General features: G+C 36.2%; 1 protein-coding gene across 7 annotated transcripts in view; it reads left to right on the plus strand.

Moving 5' to 3' along the window:
- WASHC3 (WASH complex subunit 3) overlaps positions 1-23,990 on the plus strand; it is a 120,682-nt gene that overhangs the window by 31,153 nt on the left and 65,539 nt on the right. For 3 of the 7 annotated variants that reach the window (XR_013967229.1, XR_013967230.1, XM_080810429.1), the window contains exon 6: positions 3,269-3,333. Coding sequence is in view for 5 of the 7 variants with exons in the window: in XM_080810429.1 (XP_080666555.1) it covers positions 3,269-3,333 (65 nt within the window). In the remaining 2 variants the exon portion in view is untranslated. Of the gene's footprint in view, positions 1-3,268; positions 3,334-5,483; positions 5,975-21,982; positions 22,231-23,990 lie in introns of those variants that run through there. The other 4 variants (XM_080810426.1, XM_080810428.1, XM_080810430.1 and 1 more) reach the window with 3 other exon arrangements.

Here is a 23,990-nt window from a genome sequence, read left to right on the forward strand (position 1 = left end):
AAGCTGACAAAAGTTTTTATCTTCCACCTTTTTTGTCTTCCAAACCTACCATATTTCACTTTTTAGAATTTCTTGAAGTTTACACCATGAAACAGTATTGTTTTCAGGAGTATGGCTTTGAAGAGAATTCTACAATGGTGCTATTTATTTTCATCTAACATTTAGGATGCATTTAAGTGTACATTACTTTGAGTCTTTTTTATCTTGAGAGAGAGAGAGACAGCACATCTAACTTTTAGGATGCCTTTAAGTGTCCATCTCTCTAAATTGAATATCACACAGTGGCTAATGACATTGAAGGCCTGAAGGGAAGAGTATACAGCACCAGTGGAGCAGTGATTGAGCCTTTTCCCATATAGGCTCAGGCTCAGCTTACCCCTTCTGCCACATGGGATGAAGAGATATGACAGAGAGGGTCCCAACCATGTGTACAACCTTTTAAAGTGTTTCCACTTTTGAAAGTGATGTAATGGAGGTCTTCAAATTTAACACATATTAGTGGTTTCCTCATCTTTTGGAATGATATGAAGAGCAGGAATTGGCAGACTTGACTGCATCTTCTTCCCATACAGCTTTACAAGTGAGCTTTCAGTAACTGTTTATCATCAAATCAGTCATCTTTTCAAGTAAATATGTATTTATTTCTGACATGTCCTTTTCTTATTGTTTTGATGTTCTTACCCTGAATTTTGAGATTCACATGTTCTCAAATGTTTTTGTGACTTGTAAACTACTAGCATTGTCATTACTTAGTGTTTATATTGGGGTAGACAAGATGTATAATACAATCCCAGGAGAATTCTTGAATTTTATTTGACCTTTGTGTCCAAATGGAATTGGACCATTTGTTATGAAAAGAACATTAACATAGCTATACTTAAGAATGGAAAGCTCTGAAATCTTTATTTGGAAAGACATTTACTCATCTTATTAAGTATTTATTGTACATCCCAGCCAAGGTTTTAATCGTTTTGAGTTATCAACTTTTTTTTTGGAGGTATAAGAAAAGTGAGAATGTGATATCTGACTTGTTTACAGCAGAATTAGTAATGGATAGGCTCAAATGATTAATTGATTTAATTTGGGCTTGTATGATATTAGCACTGATTCCATTAAGTCAGTTAAAATGTGTACCTTATTAGATTATTTAAGCACTCCATACATACTAATATAAAAGCAAAAGAAGAGCTTTTTTTTTTTTACTTTTTTTTTAAATTAACATATAATGTATTATTAGCCCCAGGGGTACAGGTCTGTGAATCGCCAGGTTTACACACATCACAGCATTCATCATAGCACATACCCTCCCCAATGTCCATAACCCAACCACCCTCTCTCTACACCCCTCCCCCCGGCAATCCTCAGTTTGTTTTGTGAGATTAAGAGTCTCTTATGGTTTGTCTCCCTCCCAATCCCATCTTGTTTCATTTATTCTTTTCCTATCCCTGAATCCTCCATGTTGCTTCTCGACTTCCTCATATCAGGGAAATCATATGATAGTTGTCTTTCTCCGATTGACTTATTTCGCTAGGCATAATACCCTCTAGTTCCATCCATGTCATCGCAAATAGCAAGATTTCATTTCTTTTGATGGCTGCATAGTATTCCATTGTATATATATACCACATCAGAAGAGCTATTTTAAATATGAGCCATCTAAAAGGTCTTGTTTTAGGGGGTATGTGGAGAGGCTATAAAGGAGACTTTTTATTTTAGCTTCTATTCATTTTTTTGTTTTATTGAGAAATAATTGAAATACATTACTGTATAAGTTTAAGGCATACAGCATGATGATTTGATTTACCTATATTTTGAAATGATTACAATAGGTTTCATTAACATCCATTATCTCATAAAGATATAGTGAGAAGAAAAGAAAAAAATTCCCCTTGTGATGAGAATTCTTAGGATCTACTCTCTAAACAAGTTTCCTATATATCATACAGCAGTGTTAGCTGTAGTCATTATGTTGTACATTACATCCCTACTACTTCTAAACTGGAAGTTTCTCCTTTGACCACCTTCTTCCAGTTCCCTCTCCTTCCCCCCACCCACCCTCATCCCTGCCTCTGGTTACCACAAATCTGGTCTCTTTTTCTATGAGTTTGGTGGTTTGCTTTTGTTTTTGGAACCCACGTAGAATGAAATCATAAAGTATTTGTCTTTATGTGTTTAGCATAATGCCATCAAGGTCCGTCCATGTTGTCATAAATAGTAAGATTGTCTCTTTTTTATGGCTGAATAATATTCCATTGTGTGTATATATACCACAACTTCTTTCTCCATTCATCCATTGATGGGACACTTAGGTTGTTTCCATGTTTTGACTATTACAAACAATGCTGCTACAAAAATGGACCTACAGATATCTTTTTGAGTTAGTATATTCATTTCTTTTGAATATATTAATCAGCACTGGAATTGCTAGATCATACGGTAGTTCTGTTTTAATTTTTTGAGGAATCTTCATACTGTTTTCCATAGTGGCTGTACCAGTTTACAATCCCACCAACAGTGCACAAGGTTCCCTTGCTGACATCCATCCAGCGTCTGTTATCTCTATCTTTTTAATGATGGCCCTTTTAATAGGCATGAGGTGATATCTCATTGTTTATAATTTGCATTTCTCTATTAACTAGGGATGTTGAGCATCTTTTTGTGTACCTATTGGTCATTCACATATCTTTGGAAAAATGCCTGTTCAGGTCCTTTGCCCATTTTTAAACTGCATAATTTAAGTTTTTTGCTATCGAGTTGCCTGAGTTCTTTATATATTTTGGATACTAACCTCTTATCAGATATATGGTTGTCAATATTTTTTCCCATTCTGTATTTGTTTTCACTTTGTCAGTGGTTTCTTTTGCTGTACAGAAGCTTTTTAGTTTGATATAGTCTCACTTATTTAGGTGTGATTTTCATAAAATCATTATCAACTCCCATATCAAAGAGCTTTTTTCCTATGTTTTCTTCTAGGAGTTTCATGGTTTCAGGTTTTACATTTATGTCTCTAATCCATTTTGAGTTAATTTTTGTAAGCGGTGTAAGTTAGGGATCAGGTTTCCTTCTTTTACATGTGACTATCCAATTTCCCAGCATCATTAATTGAAGAGACTTTATTTTCTCCATTCTTGGCTCCCTTGTCAAACATTAGTTTGCCATCTGTATTTGGGCTTATATCTGGGCTCTCAATTCTCCTTCATTGTTCTATTTATCTGTTTTTATGAAGAAGGCATTTTTAATCATTGATTATCTTGTGTCCTTTGCTTAGGGTGTTCCAGTGATGGCAATAAGAAACAAAATGATATCAGAAGGACTAGACCCAGATCTTCTTGAGTAAGTAATTCTTCTAATATTATGCCAAGATGTTAAATTTATCAGTTACAATAAAAATACTCCAAGCTCTATTTTTTTCTACTATATAGTGTTTTATGGTTGAGGAAACCACTTTCATAAATAGTGTCTCTGCTAATGTTACAAAAATGAAAAATCCATCCTATGTTCCTAAAACCAGCCATTGCACATTGTAGAAGCATTTTCAATAGATTGTTGATGAATCTATACATCCAGAAGAGATGGAATTTGATGACAGTTTAGCTGCACACAGTAGTGTCCACAAGAAGTTTTTGTTTTCTTTCATGCCACCTTTTTCTTTTCTTTTTTATTCTATCTTTTCTATTCTCTTTCCCTTCCTCCCTTCCTCTTGTTCTTTTTCTCTCTCTCTTTTCTTCCTTTCCTTTCTTTCTTCCTTTCTTTCATTCATTCATTTTTTAAGACCTTAGTGTATAGGAAATTTACTCTACCATAATCTAAGTTGAACCAGATTGAGAAATAAAAAGGGTAAAGCCACTCTAGGTGCACATTAATAATTATTATGAAACTAGATATCTGTTTGTGTGAATTTTATAAAAAAAATTTTTTTTGCGAAATGCTGACAAATCGTGGCTCAGAAATTTGACAATAATTTATTCCATCCAAGCAAACCTGGCTACATAGCTCATTCTGTATAAAATATATCTTAATGGATTATTCAGAGCTAGTCTGTTTTTCAAGTATCTAGATACATGTAAAGAGTCCAGTTTGGGGCTTTAGTTCACCCTGATGTATTTAGTTATGTTATCCAGACATTCATACTATACTAGCAGTATACTTTGAAATTTTTCTTGGCTCTCAGCCCTTCAAGAAAATGTGTGCATTCTGGAGGTGAAGTACCATAAAACAGTCTTTTTCTCATATTTTATCTTTTAAAAACAATATTTAAGAATTTTTTAAAAGTCTGTAAGGACAGATTTCAAACATGTATCTACATTTAGTATATATCCAAGTAGCAAACAGTTTAAGTACAGGGACGCATGTTGGTAATTTGAACTCAAGCATCTCCAGGATATTTGGCATTTGTTCTGGAAATTGTTTCTGACACATACACTTTAAAAGCAGATGGATCGTGACATATATTTTAATGTGAATTGAACATATGGGTCCAATCCATTTTGGTATTCATTGGAATATATGTCATAAATATATTTAACACTGACCATGACCTCTTTTTTGCTTCTGGAAATACACAGTAGACCTTCTATAATAACAGAGAGCTAAAATGACCTTTAAAATGATGATTTTTCTCTCTAGAGAAAATGTAATGGAAAACTGACAGTCCAGTAAGCATCAGCGTATGTTGGATATCCAATCTCTTTACCCCCTACTGGCTTCATTTCATCCTCTGCCTAGCCTAAACCTACTTCATAATCTTTTACTTCAGTCAGCTACCCACACCACAAACTTGAAAATCATCTTTGATTCTATCTGCTTCCCTTCCCTTACTTGTCAGTCACTATGATTTTTTTCGTTTTTCATATATGTCACAGCTGACCACAGGACTCTATGCCCATTGCTATTTAGTTCAAGCCCTCATCATTTCTTACCTGAATTATTGTAATAGCTCCTAATTGGTTTCCTTATTCTCTTTCAGTCTGTCACTAAAGTTTTAGTAGATCTATTCTTACTTCTTTCTTGTTTCAGAACTTTCTGTGACTCTCAGTTGCCTTTGACACATATGCTAACATCTTAGAATTGCATATAGATGTGTTTATCATCAAGATCCAGACTCCTCTTCATTTCTTGCACTCTTCCATACATTGCTATCTCCTGCAGCTGTAGCATACTACTTGCAGTTCTTTGAATATATCATTCACCTATTCCCTTTTGGTGTCTTTGAATTTTTTTCTCTCCTTGGAACTCCCTTCCCCCCCTCTTATTGGCCTGACTAATTTCATATACATTAAGACTTCATTTAGGTCACCATGGGGGGATGTCCATGGATGACTACCAAGGGGGAGAACCCCTAGCACCCTCAGTACTTCCTCGATATATCTCATTTAACAAGTTTGAGAACCCATCATTGTCTGTAAATGTTAAGAAACATTCAGTTGCAAGGTAGTGCCAAGTTTTGGGGTAGAATTCCAGTAACAGTTAACGTTGTCTTACAGAAAAGCTGCTCCTCAACCACAGCCTGGAGCCTGAATTCTGACCCATTACCTCATAAGTACATGCCATCGGTCACAAGGGTTGGAGTGGGGGTGACTCACTATAACCTATCATCACGACTACTAGAAAACCAGTTTCAGCATTTAGCTAGATACGACAAGTGAAATCAGCCGCCTCTTTAAAGAGGAATTCTGGATTTTGGGAACCATGTTTACAGAAAACTAAGGAGCCTCACTTTGGAAGAAAAGGCTGAGATGATAAAAGAGAAGAAGATGTGCCATCTGAGGGAAGAGTGTACTTTTATTTAGAATTTTAGCCAAGAACTTTCAGTAAGCATTGTTTTGTTTTTCCTTTAAAGTATAAAGTACACTCTTATTGTATTAGCCTTAGGCAGTAAGACAGACTCGTACAACTGTTAGAGTAAATAGTCTAGATCTGTCTGCATGGAGCAAAAGGCAAAACTAAAATTAATATAAAAATAAAGACTAGTCACAAATACATTCTTTGATTGACTTGTGTGTTTAAAAATTTGGAAGCTAAGAGACATAATTTTAAACTAAAACAGTTTAAACCTGGCTATTTTCCTAGAAAAATGACTATCATTGAATTTTAGAAAGTCTATGAAACTGAAGAAAAGACCTGATAGTTACCAAATAAAATTTGTTACTAAATGATCATTTAATTATTAAAAGTTCCAAGTTTTTGAAAATAACAGTAGTACTTATATAACCAAGAATTATTCCTGTTTAGCTTGTAAAAATTAGTTTCCAATGCCAATGAAATAAAGACATGTAGAAAGAGTACCTTTGTCATCATCATACTCTAAAGAGTTTAAGGGAAAACAAAATGGAAATCTTTAAGATTAATCTGTTCTAGTTTTATATCCAGAACTATAGAACAGGTAAATTCTTTTAATCAATGCCTAATTCTTTTAACAGGAAAAAAAGTTTCTCCCTTATCCTGTTTTGTCTTTTTGTTGTTGTATACTTTTATGTCCCAGAACTATAGTTAATATTATTACCTAGTAATTACTGCTTTTACCATTCTAGGATATATAGGCTAGCAGATTCTCTTTTATTCATTCTATTTTCTAGTCAGCCTGAGCTATTAATTGCTCCCCATACTGCTTTAGAATGTCTTGGTTTTTTTGTTTAATTTTATTTTTTTGTGTGTTCCAAAATTCATTACTTATGCACCTCACCCAGTGCTCCATGCAATACGTGCCCTCCATAATACCCACCACTAGGCTCACCCAATCCCCTACCCCTTTACCCTCCAAAACCCTCATTTTGTTTCTCAGAGTCCACAGTCTCTCATAGTTTGTCTCCCCCTCCGATTTACCCCAACTCACTTCTTCTCTCCATCTCCCAATGTCCTCTGTGTTATTCCTTATGCTCCACAATTAAGTGAAACCACATGATAGTTGACTCTCTCTGCTTGACTTATTTCACTCAGCATAATCTCCTCCAGTTCCGTCCATGTTGATACAAAAGTTGGGTATTCATCCTTTCTGATGGAGGCATAATTCTCCACTGTATACATGGACCACATCTTCTTTATCCATTCGTCTGTTGAAGGGCATCGGCTCTTTCCACAGTTTGGAAAGCAGCAACATTGCTTCTATGAACATTGGGATACAGATGGCCCTTCTTTTCACTACATCTGTATCTTTGGGTAAATAAATACCCAGTAGTGCAATTGCAGGGTGATAGGGTAGCTCTGTTTTTAAGGAAGATTCTTAAGGAATCTCCACACTGTTTTCCAAAGTGGCTGCATCAACTTGTATTCTCCCCAACAGTGTAAGAGGGTTCCCCTTTCTGCACATCCTCTCCAACACATGTTGTTTACTGTCTTGTTGGTTTTGGCCATTCTTACAGCTGTAAGGTGGTATCTCAGTGTGGTTTTGATTTGATTCTGATGGCTAATGATGATGAAAATGTTTTCTTGTGTCTGTTAGCCATTTGTATTTCTTCTTTGGAGAAGTGTTTGTTCATGTCTTCTGCCCATTTTTTGACATGATTATCTGTTTTGTGTGTGTTCAGTTTGAGGAGTTCTTTATAGATCTTGGATATCAGCCCTTTGTAGTGTCATTTGTGAATATCTTCTCCCATTCTGTGGGTTACCTCTTTGTTTTGTTAACTGTTTCCTTTGCTGTGCAGAAACTTTTGATCTTGATGAAGTCCTGAAAGTTCATTTTAGCTTTTGTTTCCTTTGCCTTTGGGGACATGTGGCCGATGTTGAAGAGGTTACTGCCTTTGTTCTCCTCTATGATTTTGATAGGTTACTGCCTCACATTGAGGTCTTTTATCCATTTCGAGTTTATCTTTGTGTATGGTGTAAGAGAATGGTCGAGTTTCATTCTTCTATACATAGCTGTCCAATTTCCCCAGCACCATTTATTGAAGAGACTGTCTTTTTTTCCATTGTATATTTTTCCCTGCTTTGTCAAAGATTATTTGACCATAGAGTTGAGGGTCTATATCTGGGCTCTCTATTCCACTGGTCTGTGTGTCTGTTTTTGTGCCAGTACCATGCTGCCTTGGTGATCACAGCTTTGTGGTAAAGCTTGAAATCAGGCAACGTGATGTCCCCAGTTTTGTTTTTCTTTTTCAACATTTCCTTAACAATTTGGGTTCCACACAAATTTTAGGATTGTTTGCTCTAGCTCTTTGAAAAATGCCAGTGGAATTTTGATCAGGATGGCATTGAAAGTATAGATTGCTCTAGGCGGTATAGACATTTTAACAATGTTTTTTCTTCTGTCCATGAGCATGGAATGGTCTTCTATCTTTTTGTGTCTTCTTCAATTTCTTTCACGAGTGTTCTGTAGTTCCTCGAGTACAGATCCTTTACCTCTTTGGTTAGGTTTATTTCCAGGTATCTTATGGTTCTTAGTGCTATAGTAAATGGAATCGATCCTCTAATTTCCCTTTTTGTATTTTCATTGTTAGTGTATAAGAAAGCAACTGATTTCTGTACCTTGATTTTATATCCTGCCACATTACTGAATTGCTGTATGAGTTGTAGTAGTTTGGGGGTGGAGTCTTTTGGATTTTCCGTATAGACTATCATGTCATCTGCAAAGAGAGAAAGTTTGACTTCTTCACTGCTAATTTGAATACCTTTTATTTCTTTTTGTTGTCTGATTACAGTTGCTAGGACTTCTAATACTATGTTGGACAAGAGTGGTGAGAGTGGACATCCTTGTCGTGTTCCTGATCTCAAAGGGAAGGCTGTCAGCTTTTTCCCATTGAGGATGATAATCGCTGTGGGTTTTTCATAGACAGATTTTATGAAGTTGAGGAATGTTCCCTCTATCCCTATACTTTGAAGCGTTTTAATCAGGAACGGATGCTGTATCTTGTCAAATGCTTTTTCTGCATCAATTCAGAGGATCATGTGGCTCTTCTCTTTTCTCTTATTGATTTGTTCTATCACATTGATTGATTTGCAAATGTTGAACCACCCTTGTATCCCATGGATAAACCCCACCTGGTCATGGTGGACAATCTTTTTAATGTACTGTTGGATCCTGTTAGCTAGGATCTTGTTGAGAATCTTAGCATCCATATTCACCAGGGTTATTGGTCTGAAATTCTCCTTTTTGGTGGGGTCTTTGCCTGGTTTGGGGATCAGGGTAATTCTGGCTTCATAAAACGAGTCTGGAAGTTTTCCTTCTGTTTCTATTTTTTTGAAACAGCTTCAGGATAATGGGTATTATTTCTTCTTTGAATTATTTTGGGTAAAATTCTCCAGGGAATCCGTCAGGTCGTCAGCTCTTGTTTTTTTTTTTTTTTTTTTTTTTAATTTTTTATTTTAATAAACATATAATGTATTTTTATCCCCAGGGGTACAGGTCTGTGAATCATCTGGTTTACACATTTCACAGCACTCATCATAGCCCATACCCTCCCCAATGTCCATTTCCCCACCACCCTCTCCCATCCCCCTTCCCCCCCGCAACCCTCAGTCTGTTTCTTGAGATTGAGTCTTTTATGGTTTGTCTCCCTCCCAATCCCATCTTTTCATTTTTTCTTTTCCTACCTTCCCCCAAACCCCCCCACCTTGCATCTCCACTTCCTCATATCAAAGAGATCATATGATAGTTATATTTCTCCGATTGACTTATTTCGCTAAGCATGATACCCTCTAGTTCCATCCACGTCGTCGCAAATGGCAAGATTTCATGTCTTTTGATGGCTGCATAGTATTCCATTGTGTATATATACCACATCTTCTTATCAGCTCTTGTTTTTTAAGAGCTTTTGATCACTTCTTCAATCTCGTTACTAGGTATTGGTCTACTCAGGTTGTCAATTTCTTCCTGATTCAGTTTTATAGGTTTATAGGTTTCCAGGAGTGCATCCATTTCGTCTAGGTTGCTTAACTTATTGGCATACAACTGTTGATAATAATTTCTGATGATTGTTTCTATTTCGTTGGTGTTAGTTGTGATCTCTCCCTTTTCATTCATAATTTTATTAATTTGGGTTCTCTCTTTTCTTTTGGATTAGTTTGGCCAGTGATTTATCAATCTTATTGATTCTTTCAAAAAACCAGCTTCTAGTTTCATTGATGTGTTTTACTCTATCTCTAGTTTCTATCTCATAGATCTCTGCTCTAATATTATTTCCCTTCCTGTGTGTAGGGTTGGCTTAATTTGTTGTTGATTCTCTGGTTCTTTAAGGTGTAAAGAGACCTGGTGTATTCTGGATTTTTTCTGTTTTTTTGAGGGAGGCTTGGATGGCTATGTATTTCCCCCTTAGGACCATCTTTGCCGTATCCCATAGTTGTGGTACCGATGAGTCTTCATTCTCATTGATTTTTTAAGTTCTTCTTTGATTTCCTGGTGAATCCAAACATTCTTAAGCAGAGTGGTCTTTAGCTTCCAAGTGTTTGAATTCCTTGTATACTTTTTCTTGTGGTTGAGTTCCAGTTTCAAAACATTGTGGTCTGAGAATATGCAGGGAATCATATCAGTCTTTTGGTATTGCTTGAGCCCTGATTTGTGACCAAGTATGTAGTCTATTCTGGAAAAAGTTCCATGTGTGCTCGAGAAGAATGAGTATTCTGTTGTTTTAGGGTGGAATGTTCTGTATATATATATCTATGAGGTCCATCTGGTCCAATGTGTCATTCAGTGCTCTTGTTTCTTTATTGATTTTCTGTTTGGATGATCTGTCTGTTACTGAGAGTGGAATGTTAAGACCCCCTACTATTAATGTATTCATATCAATATGACTTTATCTTGATTAACAGTTGTCTTACGTAGTTAACTGCTCCCGTTTTAGGGGCATAAATATTTACAATTGTTAGATCTTCTTGTTGGATAGATCCTTTACGAATGATGTAGTGTCCTTATTTATCTCTGACTACAGTCTTTAGTTTAAAATCTAATTTATCTGATATGAGAATCACTACCCCAGCTTTCTTTTTAGGCCCATTGGCATGAGAGGTGCTTCTCCATCCCTTCACTTTCAGTCTGGATGTATCTTTAGGTTCCAAATGCGTCTCTTGTAGATGGCATATGGACGGGTCCTGTCTTTTAATCCATTCTGCAACCCTGTGTCATTTTATGGGAGCGTTTAGGCCATTCACATTAAGAGTAATTATTGAAAGATATGTTTTTATTGACATCATGTTGCCTGTAAAGTACTTGTTTCTATAGATGGTCTCTGTAAATTTCTGTTCTGTGTCCCTCTTGGGTTCTTTCTTCTTTAACAGAACCCCCCTTAATATTTCTTGTAGTGCCGGCTTGGTGGTCACATACTCTTTTAAACCTTGCCAGTCTTGGAAGCTCTTTATCTCACCATCCATTTTGAATGTCAGCCTTGCTGGATAAAGTACTCTTGGCTGCATGTTATTCTCATTTAATGTCCTGAATATGTCTTGCCAGCCCTTTCTGGCTTGCCAGGTTTCTGTGAACAGGTCTGCCGTTATTCTGATGGACCTTCCTCTGTACGTAAGGAATCTCTTCCCCCTAGCTGCCCTCAGGAGCTCTTGTCTAAAATTATGATTCATCAGTCTCACAATCAAATGTCCCAAGGTCTTTTTAGATTCCTTGATCTTGGGGGGCTGTTCTTTCTGCCTCTAGGACATGAATGCTTGTTCCATTCCCCAGACGGGAAAAACTCTCATCAAGAATTTGTTCAACTATATCTTCTAGTCTTCTTTCTTTCTCCTCCCCCTCAGGAATCCCCATAATTCTGACATTGGAACATTTCGTGGCATAATTTATTTCCCTAATTCTGTTTTCATGGTTTCTAAGCTGTTTCTTCCATGCCTCCTCCTGATCCTTTTTCTCGATCAATTTGTCCTCTAGATCACTAATTCTGTCTTCTGCTTCAGTTATCCTAGCTCTTAGAGTATTTAGATTAGATTGTATCTTATTGATAGCATTTTTAACTTCTTCCTGGGCAGCTTTCACTTCTGCCCTTAGAGATTCCATGTTGTCACTAATGGTTTTTTCCAACCTAGCCTTTGCCTGAATAATTGTTACCCTGAATTCCCTTACCGACATAGTGTTTACATCCATATCCAATAGTTCTAATGGAGAGGGCACAGTCTCTGATTTTTTCCTCTGTTGTGTGTTCTTCCTCCTAGTCATTTTGTTGAGAGGTGGTTGAGGGGATGTGTAGCTGAATATATCAACCACGATCCAGGCAAGGTGCACCCTGGAACGCTTCTGAGCAATCCGAAGTCACCAAATTTTATTTCGAGATCTAAACTGGGTCTCTCCAGGCCAAAATCAAGGTGTCAGCAAGTTTACATTATTTTTAGAGACGCTCAGGGAGAAGGCGTCCACTCGCAGCTTCTTAGAAGACACCTTCTGCTCTATGCAGAGACTGAATCACTCTGACATACCTCTCCAACCTCCTTAGTGTGTGTGTGTGTGTGTGTATACATATATACCACAACTTCTTTAACTATCCATCCAATGATGGACATTTAGGTTGTTTCCATTTCTTGATTATTGTATATAATACTGCACGAACATTGAGGTGCAAATATCTTTGCAAATCAGCATTTTTGTATTCTTTGGATAAATGCCCAGAAGTCAGGGGCACCTGGGTGGCTCAGTCAGTTAAGTGTCTGCCTTTGGGTCCAGTCATGATCCCAGGGGCCTGGGATCGAGCCCCGCATGGACTCCCTGCTCAGTAGGGAGCCTACTTTTCTGCCTTTCCCCCTCCTCGCTGCTTGTGCTCTCTCTCTCAAATAAGTAAATAAAATCTTAAAAATAAATAAATACCCAGAAGTCAAATAGTTCTATTCTTAATTTTTTAAGGAATCTTCATACTGTTTTCCACAGTGGCTATAACAAGTTGCATTCCCACCAAAAGTATATGAGGGTTACCTTTTCTCCACATCCTAACCAACACTTGTTATTTCTTGTCTTTCAGTAATACTCATTCTATCCAGTGGGAGGTGATAACTCATTGTGGTTTTGATTTGCATTTCTCTAATAATTAGTGATGTTGAAGATCTTTTCATGTACTTGTTCGTCATCTGTATGTCTTTTTTGGGAAACTGTCTATTCAGATCCTTTGCCCATTTTTTAATCAGGTTATTTGTTATTTTGCTATTGGGTTTTATGAATTTTAAGTATTAATCCCTTGTTGGATATATGATTTGCAAAAATCTTCTCCCATTTAGTTGGTTGCCTTTTCATTTTGATGATGGTTTCTTTTGCTGTGCAGGAGATTTTTAGTTTGATGTCATCCCATTTATTTATTTTTACTTTTGTTTCCCTTATTTTTGGAGTCAGATCCATAAAAATATCACTAAGACCAATATCAAGCAGCTTATTGTATGTTTCCTTCTAAGAATTTTATGGTTTTAGGTCTTACATTCAAGTCTTCAAGCCACTTTGAGTTCATTTTTTGTGGTATAACCTAGTGGCCTAGTTTCATTCTTTTGCATGTGGTTGTCCAGTTTTTTCAGCATATTTATTGAAGAGACTATCTTTTCTCCTTTGTATATTCTTCACTCCTTTCTCATAAATTGATTGTCCATATATGTGTGTGGGTTTAGTTCTGGGCTGTCAGTTCTGTCCCTTCAATCTCTGTGATACTGTTTTTATTATTATAGCTTTGTGTTATGGTTTGAAATTGGAGCATGATACCTTTAGCTTTGTTCTTTCTCAAGATTACTTTAACTATTAGGGTTTGGTTCCATACAAATTTTAGAATTATTTTTTCTCAAAGGCCATTGGAATTTTGTTAGGGATTGGATTGAATCTGTAGAATGCTTTGGGTAGTGTGGACATTTTAGTAATATTAATCCTTCCAATCCATGAGCATGGGATATCTTTCCATTTATTTGTGTCTTCCTCAGTTTTTTTCATCAGTATCTTACAGTTTTCAGTATGCAGGTCTTTCACCTTAAAAGTTTCACCTCTTTAAAGTTATTTCTAGGTATTTTATTCTTTTTGATAAAATTGTGAATAGGATTGTTTTCCTAATTTCTCTTTCTGATAATTTATTATTAGATTGTAGAAACACCACAAATTGCCATATGTTGATTTTGTATCCTGCTACTTTACTGAATTCATTTATTAGTTCTAACAGGTTTTTTTGGTGCTGTTGTTTGAGTTTTCTATGTACAGTATCATGTTATCTGCAAATAGTGGCAGTTTTTTTTTTATTACTATGTTCAGGTAGCCACTGTATAGTACATAATTAGTTTTTGATGTAGTGTTCAGTGATTCATTAGTTAAGTATAGCACCTAGTGCTCATCAGTTTCTTTACAGTTTGATGCCTTTTTTTTTTTTCTGGCCTAATTGTTGTGGCTAGGACTTTCAATACTATGTTGAATAGAAGTGAGGATAGTGGGTATCCTTGTCTTATTCCTAATTTTAGAGGAAGAGCTTTCAGGTTTTCAGTATTGACTGATGTTAGCTGTGGGTTTGTTACATATCGCCCTTATTATGTTGACATGTATTCCATCTGTACCTACTTTGTTCATAGTTTTTATCATAAGTGGTTGTTAATTTTTGGCATATGCTTTTTATGCATTTATTGAGATGATTGTATGATTTTTGTCCTTCATTTTGTTACTGTGGCCTATCACGTTGATTTATTTGTGGATACTGAACCATTCTTGCATCCCTGGAATAAACCCCACTTGATCATGATCCTTTTGATGTATTATTGAATTCAGTGTGTTAATATTTTGTTGAAGATCTTTACATCTGTTTTCATCAGGGCATGTTAGCCTGTAATGTATGTATGTCTGCATGTGTGTGTGGTGTCCTTGTTTGCTTTTAATATTAGGGTAATGCCAGCCTCCTGAAATAAATTTGGAAGCATTCCCTGATTTTCAGATTTTTTTTTAAAGAGTTTGAGAAGGATAGGTGTTAAATCTTTGGATGTTTGGTAGAAATAACCATGAGTAAAGCTGCCTAGTCCTGGACTTTGTTGGGAAGTTTTGATTATTGATTCAGTCTTCTTTCTTTCTTTCTTTCTTTTTCTTTCTTTTTTTTTAAAGATTTTATTCATTTATTTGACAGACAGAGATCACAAGTAGGCAGAGAGGCAGGCAGAGAGAGAGGAAGGGAAGCAGGCTCCCCGCTGAGCAGAGAGCCCAATGTGGGGCTTGATCCCAGGACCCTGGGATCATGACCTGAGCCGAAGGCAGAGGCTTTAACCCACTGAGCCACCCAGGCGCCCCTTCAATCTTCTTTCTAGTAATTGGTTTATTTAGATTTTCTATTTCTTCAGTCTTGGAAGATTGCATATTTCTAGGAATTTATTTATTTCTTCTAGGTTGTCCAATTTTTTGGTAATTTTTCATAGTAGTGTTTTATGATCCTTTCTATGTTTGTGATGTCAGTAGTAACTTCTCATCTTCCCTTTCTGATTCTATTAGAGCCCGGTCTCTTATTCTTTGTTAGTCTAGCTCAAGTCTTGTAAATTACTTATCTTTTCAGAGAACCAGCTCTTAATTTCATTGATCTTTTCTATTGTCAGTTTATACTTTTAGTTCCATTCTGATCTTTAATATTTCCTTCCTTCTACTGACTTTGAGTTTCACTTTTTCTACTTTTTTCACTTTTCTTTTTTTTTAGCTCTTTTAGGTGAGAAGGTAGATGGTTTGAGATTTTTGTTAGTTTTTTTCTTGTGGTAGGCCTGTATTGCTATGATCATCCCTCTTCGAATTGCTTTTGCTACATCCTATAGATTTTGGTGTGTCATATTTCTGTTTTCTTTTGTGTCTGGGTTGTTCAGTAGCATGTTGTTAATCTGTACATTTTTATAGTTTTTCCAGTAATTTTTGTAATTGATTCTACTTTCATACTATTGTGAGTGGAGAGGATGCTTGATAAGATTTCAGTCTTCTTGAATTTATTGAGATTATTTTTGTGCCCTGATATGTGATCTATTCATGTACACTTGAGAAGCATGGATATTCTGCTGCTTTTGGATGGAGTGTTCTTTATATCAATTAAGTCCATCTGGCCTAATGTGTCATTTAAGGCTGATGGTTCCTTATAAATTTTCTGTTTGGATGATGTATCCATTGATTTAAGTGGGTGTAGTATATTGATTTGGCTGATGAAACCATGTAATTGAGTCAAGCTATTGTGCAGACTTTGAACTGTACCAGCTCAGTTGGCATTTGTTCTGAGGATATTTATTCAAAAGGCATTTATACCTTCCTCGCAGACTGTGGAATGATCACAGTTATGGTTGCCAGAAATAAAAGTAACCACCTCAGCCTACTTATCATTTTCACAAGATGGGGTTTATTAGTGGTAACCAAAAGGATACTAGAAACCAAGGAAACTTTCTGTTAATTATATTGAAGGGATGTCCCACCCTCTAAAGGAATTCCATATCTGCCAGTCATCTTTGTCTACCTCCTGCTATTCAATAACATAATGGATTAAAGTTTGGGCTTTGGCTGGTTGGGGATAGGATAGACTTCAATTTCCTAACTGAACAATTCCAAAGATAGTTTTTCTGCTTCCATTTTTTAATTCTTACTGAGCTGGAGTCCCATTCAATGTGATTGCCACTTCTCAAACACTGGCTGGCAGACTGGCTAAGTACAGGACAGAAAAAAAAATATCAAATTATTGGTTCAGAGTTGGAGACTTTGATCACAAGAGAGAGAAATAATAGAAATATTAAAGAGATGGTATTAAAAAGCATTGTGGTCTGCCAATGACTAGTGAGCAAAAGATAAGGGAGCAGCTGGGAAATAAAGGACCCCAAGATAAATAGCAAAAACCAGTCTTTTCTGGGAGATCAATCAATCTTTCTTTCTTTCTTTCCCTCTAATATATAGTATTAGGTATGACATTGTTTGCTGTGTACCACAACAAAGGACAGGATATAACTGTGTTGATGGGCATTTAGAAAGGAAAAGACCAAAGTGCGTATAGTTTGAATAAATGTCATGCTGAAATAAGTCTTACTAGTTACTAAAGTATCAAAGTCTAAATTGTCATTTTTATAACCATCCCAGAAGTCTTTTTATTTATAGTCAGTACAGTCTTGGCTCAGGAATTTAGTGTTTTGCTCTTTCTTGTAAGACCACATGTTGCCCTTGCATAGAGCTATGACAGAACAGGATCAATGTTCTGACAATTGACAATAGGATCATGTGACAACAGGATCATGTGACATTATAAGTTTATGTGTGCTGTAGTCAATATTGAAAAGTGATTTGAATGATAACTACTGTACTCTCTCCCCATAATGTACTCAGCAATATTTTTACTAACAATGCTTTTTTGTCACTTAATCTGCCTTAAATTTAATGGTTTTAAATTTAAAGAAAATGAAAAATATTTTTAAACTATTTATCTACATAAATAAATGTTTTTCCAAAGTATGTTTATATGTGTTTTTTATGTCCTTTTCTAAAGTGACTGTGGTTTTAAACACAAATATAAATATCTCTCTAATGAAAACAAATTAAACCAATGATATTTGTAGTTTAGGACTCTTTTCATGTTCAGAATCGCAGAAACCAACTCAAACTAGCTCAGAAAGGGAAGTTATTGATTCACATAGCTAAAAAGTCTAAGTAGGACAGGATCTAGGAGTTTAGTATCATCTGTGCTTGTTGTCTGGCTGGCTGCTGTTCTCACTTTCCTAGCACCTCATTCCAACTTTACTCCTTGGCATAATAATTCACTTCTCTCCAATGTAATTGATCTTGCTCCTTGAAGCCAAGGAATTAGCACTTATGAAGACTTTAATATTGTTAGATTTGCTAATTGAATGACATCAAGTGTGGAATATCATAGCTCATTTCTAGGGAAACATTCTGATTAGCCCTGATTGGGTCATGTGCCCTCCCTTGAATCAGTCTCTCTTCCCAGGGGAAGAAATGCTTAATGACTGGCCAATCCTGGATTATATGACTGGCCAATCCTGGATTATATGACTGAAACAAGAAAGGGTACAGGGAAGGAATGGGGGCAGCAGGAATTGTGGTTGGCATCCTTGTTTGATTCACATAAATGGGAGAAAGGTGAGTATCAAAAAGAACAAGCACACAGCATCTGTGTAATGATTGATGTATATTTAGTTCTTCCTTCTCCTTTCCTTTCTGAATTTTGGCTCATTTTTTGTTGAAGTCAGCCTTAGTAACTTTAATAAGTGAGTTGAAATACTTATTTTAAAAGATACTTAGACTAAGTAATGAGTTTAAAGTTAAAGTTTTAAAAATTTTGCTTTTATTTAGACTTTTATATGGGGCACCATATAAAAGACCATATGGGGCGCCTGAGCCTTAGGCTCAGGTCATGATCCCAGGTTCTGGGATCTAGCCTCGCATCAGGCTCCTTGCTCAGCAGGGAGCCTGTTTCTCCCTCTCCCTCTGCCTGCCGCTCCCCTTGTTTGTGCACTCTCTGTGTCAAATATATAAATAAAATCTTTTTTTTTTTTAAAGACTTTTGTGGATAATCTTGGTGCCACAAATTATATAAGTATGATTATTAAAATGTAGATACCAAAATAGTGTTTTTTACTGTCTAACCACTAGAGATTGAGATTTTTTAAAAACGTACATGATACATCATGAATGTACTCTGACTTTTTAAATTTATTTTTAAAAGATTTTATTTATTTGACAGAGACACAGCAAGAGAGGGACACAAGCAGGAGGAAAGGGTCGGGGAGAAGTAGGCTTCCTGCTGAGCAGCGAGCCCCAATGTGGGGCTTCATCCCAGGACCCTGGGATCATGACCTGAGCTGAAAGCAAACCCTTAACAAGCGAGCCACCCAAGCACCTTGTACTCTGACTTTATATGTTTCTACATTTTGCTGATTAACTTTTTTAGTGATACTCATATATTTAGGACACTGAGAAACTATTATAAAGTCCTCATCTTCACATTTTAATAATGAATCCATTGAATTTTGAGAAACTAAACTTTAGCCCAGTACTTTAAGACAGCAACTTTTTCAGACATATCTTTAAAACTTCTTTGCATGAGGGCACCTGGGTGGCTCAGTTGCTTAAACAACTCCATCTCAGGTCACGATTGCAGGTTCCTGGGATTGAGCCCCATGCTGGGGCTCCCTGCTTCTACCTCTCCCTCTGACCCCACCCATTTCTCATGCTGTCTTGCTCGCACTCTCTCTCTCGAATAAATGAAAAAAAAAATCTTTTTAAAAAACTTCTTTGCAGGTCCATATATACAGGATCAAGCAAGAGCAATTCTGATCATAACATAAAAAGCCAAAATTTTGTCCCCCTGAATATGATTATCCAGTCTGGAAATTGATGGTATTGTTTTAAACTTTATTGTGAACTTTTCTGTAAAGCTTTTTAACTTATAAAATATTTTCATATACATTACCTCTTTGATTCTGATATCTTGAAATTTTTCTCTTTTCTATATCCAAAGAGGACGAGTATTTGCTTTGTCTTTTGTCTTTCTAGCAATTCCAAGTCAAAGTAGCCTAAAATTTATTTTTAAATGAATGAAGACAAACAATAAAAAGTATTGGCAAAGATACAAAGAAAATGGAGCCCTTGTGCCCTGTTGGTGGGAATGTAAAATAATATTGCTACTATGGAAAACAATATTGCAGTTCCTCAAGAAATTAAGCATAGAATTATTATATGGTAGAACAATTCCACTTCTAGGTATATACCCAAAAGAAGTGAAAGCAGGGACTCAAGCATGTATTTGTATAAGAGGTTCAAGTAGCATTATTCATAGTAGGCCAAAGGTGGAAACAACCCAAATGCCCACCCAGAGGTGAATGGATAAACAAAATGTAGCATGTGCATACGAAGGAATATTATTCATCCTTAAAAAGGAAGGAAATTCTCATACCTATTGCTCCTGCCAAATGGTCTAATGTCACCAAATTTTAACAAAAATCACCTTATAGTGTGGCTCCCAAACGACTTACAGTTCCCAAATGCAACATGAATTCTCATTTTTTTTCTTTATTCAGAACCCTCCCATTCCCACTTATTCCCATCTTTTCTGTTTCTGGGGAACTCCTACTCATATCCTAATACCCTTCACAAATATCTCCACTTCTCTGGAATCTTTTTTGACCAAACCTCGTAAAGCGAATTACTTTTTTCTTTTCACATAAGCATAGTTACTACAACTGTATTCATGTATATCACACTATATAATAATAATTTGCATTTCTGTCTCCCTCTGAAATATCCCCCTAAAATATCAGCTTCTTCAGAGCAGGAAGATTTTTCATTCATTTTTGTATCTCCAGCAGCTAACACAGTTCCTGGCAAAATGGTGGGTATGTGATGTTGATAATCAGGATGGTGATGATGATGATGATGATGATACAAGATAGCATTTATTTAATATATTACTATGTGCCAAATATTATTTGATATACTTTACATATAATAATTCACTTTAATCATTATAACAATCCAGTCAATTAGTTGGATCCAGAGTGGTTACCTAGCTTCCCCAAAGTTGCTCAAATATGTAGCAAGACTGGGATTTGAATCCAAGCAGTCTGACTACAGAATCTGTGTTCTTAACCACTATACTCTACATCTGTGATGATCACATGTATTAAAAAATGGCTACACACATAAATTAAGTGTATTATTTCAGCTCCTCCTAGGCTAAGCTGCTTTTGGCCTTAAGTATCATTTATTTTGGAGACATTGTATACATTGTTTTATTTGTTTGAGCTGCCATAGATATAATTTGATGTAGTACTCAAATAATTACCTCTGGTAATTTTTTTCCTTTTTAGCAAAGTAAACACAGTGAGAAATCACCTGTATAGCAAAGAGAAATTTATTTGGAAATTATGTTCGGTATTCATGCTCTATGGAGAGTATCGAAGACTGTGGTCTTGTGTTAGTATTTTAGGCAGATGGAATATCAGTCAAAACTTAGGCATGCTGTTTCCAGCTTTAAAGTTTACTGTATTGAGTGCACGTGACTCCCTCTAAGTCATAATCTTAAATTGTACAGCAGAGCGAATGGGTTTATGTTTGATCCATTGCTGGGAGCAATGCCAGCATTTCTCTGTTTTGTAGCATGACAGATATAATATTTAAAAACATAAGCCAAAAATCAGCCATAATTTTTAATAACTAATGTAAATATGGTAGATTGTACATTTTTTATTTTGAGTAATAGTAATTATATTTGTGGCAAAGAAGAGTTTTATTGGTTGGTGTCCTAATTCTTGAGTAAAAATCAAAGAGTCTGGTAGTTTTTGGTTATTAAGACAGAACAGCTATATCATTTTTCCTTTCCCTCTTAATTTCCCCAGAAGTATACTTTACTTGCTTAATGATAGTATTACCATATTGATTAGATGATTTACTAACAAACACTATAGAGCCCATCTAGTTGACTATTTTGATAACACCATTAAAATTTCATTTGATTTATTATAATCTATCCCTGCAAAGTTGGAGTTTAATCATTTTCATATCTCCTTGTTGTGCCTAGGGAACCTTTGAGACATTTTTGCCAGCTCATACTTTTTATATTCATTCGATGAAGATAAAGTATAAGTGAAAATATTCAACAAACACTAAGAAACTTCTTTTACCAGGCCCTCTTCTACCCTGCAAAATTTTCATATTGTTTGTGTTTCTTGATAGCCATTCTTTTCACTCTCTTCCATTTTTAAATTCCTTTCTGCAGCTTTCCTGGAATATGAAGATTTTCTTTTCTTCCCATTTCTAGCTTTCCTTTCTCTGTACCTCCTGTACTCTTGGAGGCCACAGAGATGTAGCACTAGGCATGCCTGCCTCTCCACATCGCATCTCTGTCTGTAATTGGGTCTCCATGGAAATGAGAAGCAGAAAGTGCTGAAGTAGCATGCTTTGTAAGGACTGGCAAGAGAAAACAGTGCTGAAGAAGCCAAAGAGAAGCATGCTGTGGAGAGCAGGAGACTCTCTCAGTTAAGGACACAGACTTGGCAGATTTATTAGCAGCAATATTCTAGGATGAACCAAATTTACAGGTAGCAAACTAATTTTTCAACTGGTAAAACCTTCAAAAATTGTTCCCTTCTCTTTCAGAAGGCCAGATGCTCCAGTGCCTGATGGTGAAGGTGAAAAAATTACAGAAGAAAGTTCAGACAGTGAATCTTCTTTTAGTGACTAAGCTTAATTTTGATAACAGTTACATATACATGTGTAGGTATACATTTACATTCTATAAGAAAGAGAACCTGACCTTGAACTTTTAGTCATAAAAACATCAAATGACCATATATCCACCACCAAACTTCCTCTATGTTAAAATAAATAAAGAAAGAAAGAATTTATGACCTGGCATTATGTCGTGTTACCAAAACACAGGGCTGTGACTGAAAAATAGAATAACTTAAATAAAGTCCTATTAGTGCTACAAATACTAAGATGGGCTATTTCGGGGATGTGGTGAGCATTGAAAATGAACCCAGTGTAAGTTGCCAATCAAAAATAGACTCAATGCAAAAAAGGTGAATTTGACTAAGTGAGTTATTCAATTTCTGTGACTATTTTAACATGAAAATTATTATGTGCATTTGTATTGTAAGAGTGACTAAGGAAGTTTTTGGCAGAGACTAATACCAGATTTAAATTTTCTGTGACAACTTGAAGCTTATATGTCATAGAAAGTATGAATTTGGAATTTATTGGTCATATTTATTAGCATATAGAGCTTTTCACCACTTGTCCATTAGTTCCTATACTATTAAAGTGTCAGATATTCTTAGAATATTTTTTACCAGGTAGAAATTGAATTAAAGGTAGTTTCAATGTGTTTTCAGAGTGAGTAAGCATCATGTGATCAACTCTTTTATTGCCTAAACAGAAAAAAAAATATTAAAAATGCTCTCCTCACCTCACCTCTACTACACAGTGGAGAAAATTTCTAAAATACTTACATGAAAAGATACATAAATGCATTTGATTAATGGTTTAGCCCACCTGAAAGCAGACCCTGAGAAAAGGACTTGGGTGTAAATTTGTCATTTGTGAGGTAATCACAGGAAGCAGAAGTGAGAGAACAGGAAGAACAAGAGGAAGAAAACCCTTACCAAAGTGTATTATTAAAGTTGCCATTTTGGGCTCTAAGACCTGAGGAGCTTTCAAAATGCCTCCCATAAATGCCCACCTAATATGGATAGGATAATTATTAACCAGTTTCTATCCCCCATTAGTGGAAAGCTGCCTCCAGGAGCATTGACTAACCCCACACTTCCGGGCTGTACTTTTGTGTGGGAAGGTAGGCTTTCCCAACGTTGAAAAAGGACTTGGAACAGAAAAGAAAAAGATGTATGGCTCACACTTGTGGTGGAATTTCACTAGCAAAAAAAGGACAAGTCTGAGCTCAGAACTTGTGAAGTGCAGTTGTGGCTGATAGTAGAAGTTGATAAGAGGATGTGCTGTTGGTCAAAAGAGGTGTTTGTTGCTCAACAGTTCTTGCCTATGCAGAACTGCTTGAGTCCCATGTTAAATCCACTCCATCATCCAGTCTTCAAGGTGGTGCTCAGCCACATTCTATAAAAAGACTACCGAGAAAGATTAGACAACCTATAGTTCCTGTTATTACTGAACCCAAGGCCAAAATATATTCATTATCTCCTTCCTCCACCCTCCATTTGCGGTTTTCTTTGCTCTCTGCCAGAAATTCAGCTGGTCTAGTTTGGTTGACTGCTAGAGTGAACCAGATCTTCATCCCTTCAGGCATCTAGGGTCTTGATTACTTTTCCCTTTTAAAGTCTATGATTATCATAGTTGTTTGTTTGCTGTTCTCACCAGCGTTGGAAGCACCAAGGCTGGAAGCACCAAGACATGCCCCCAATGAATCATCCAAGTTCCAGACACAGCCTCACTGTTTCATTTTGTAGTCACATTCCTAGCTTTTCTTATTAACCAATATATTAATTCCCCTTTCTTGCCTGTTGTCCCATAGACATGAACAGCCCAACAGGACCAGGTGGCAGCTGTAGCTTCAGTTTTGTGGAATCCTTACAGTGCCTCCTGGTGCCAGCTTCTTCCCTTTACCCTGTCAGGATACAGGACCTCCAATCCAACA

Source organism: Martes martes (genome assembly GCF_963455335.1).
Source record: "Martes martes genome assembly, chromosome: 8".
Lineage (NCBI taxonomy): Eukaryota > Metazoa > Chordata > Mammalia > Carnivora > Mustelidae > Martes > Martes martes.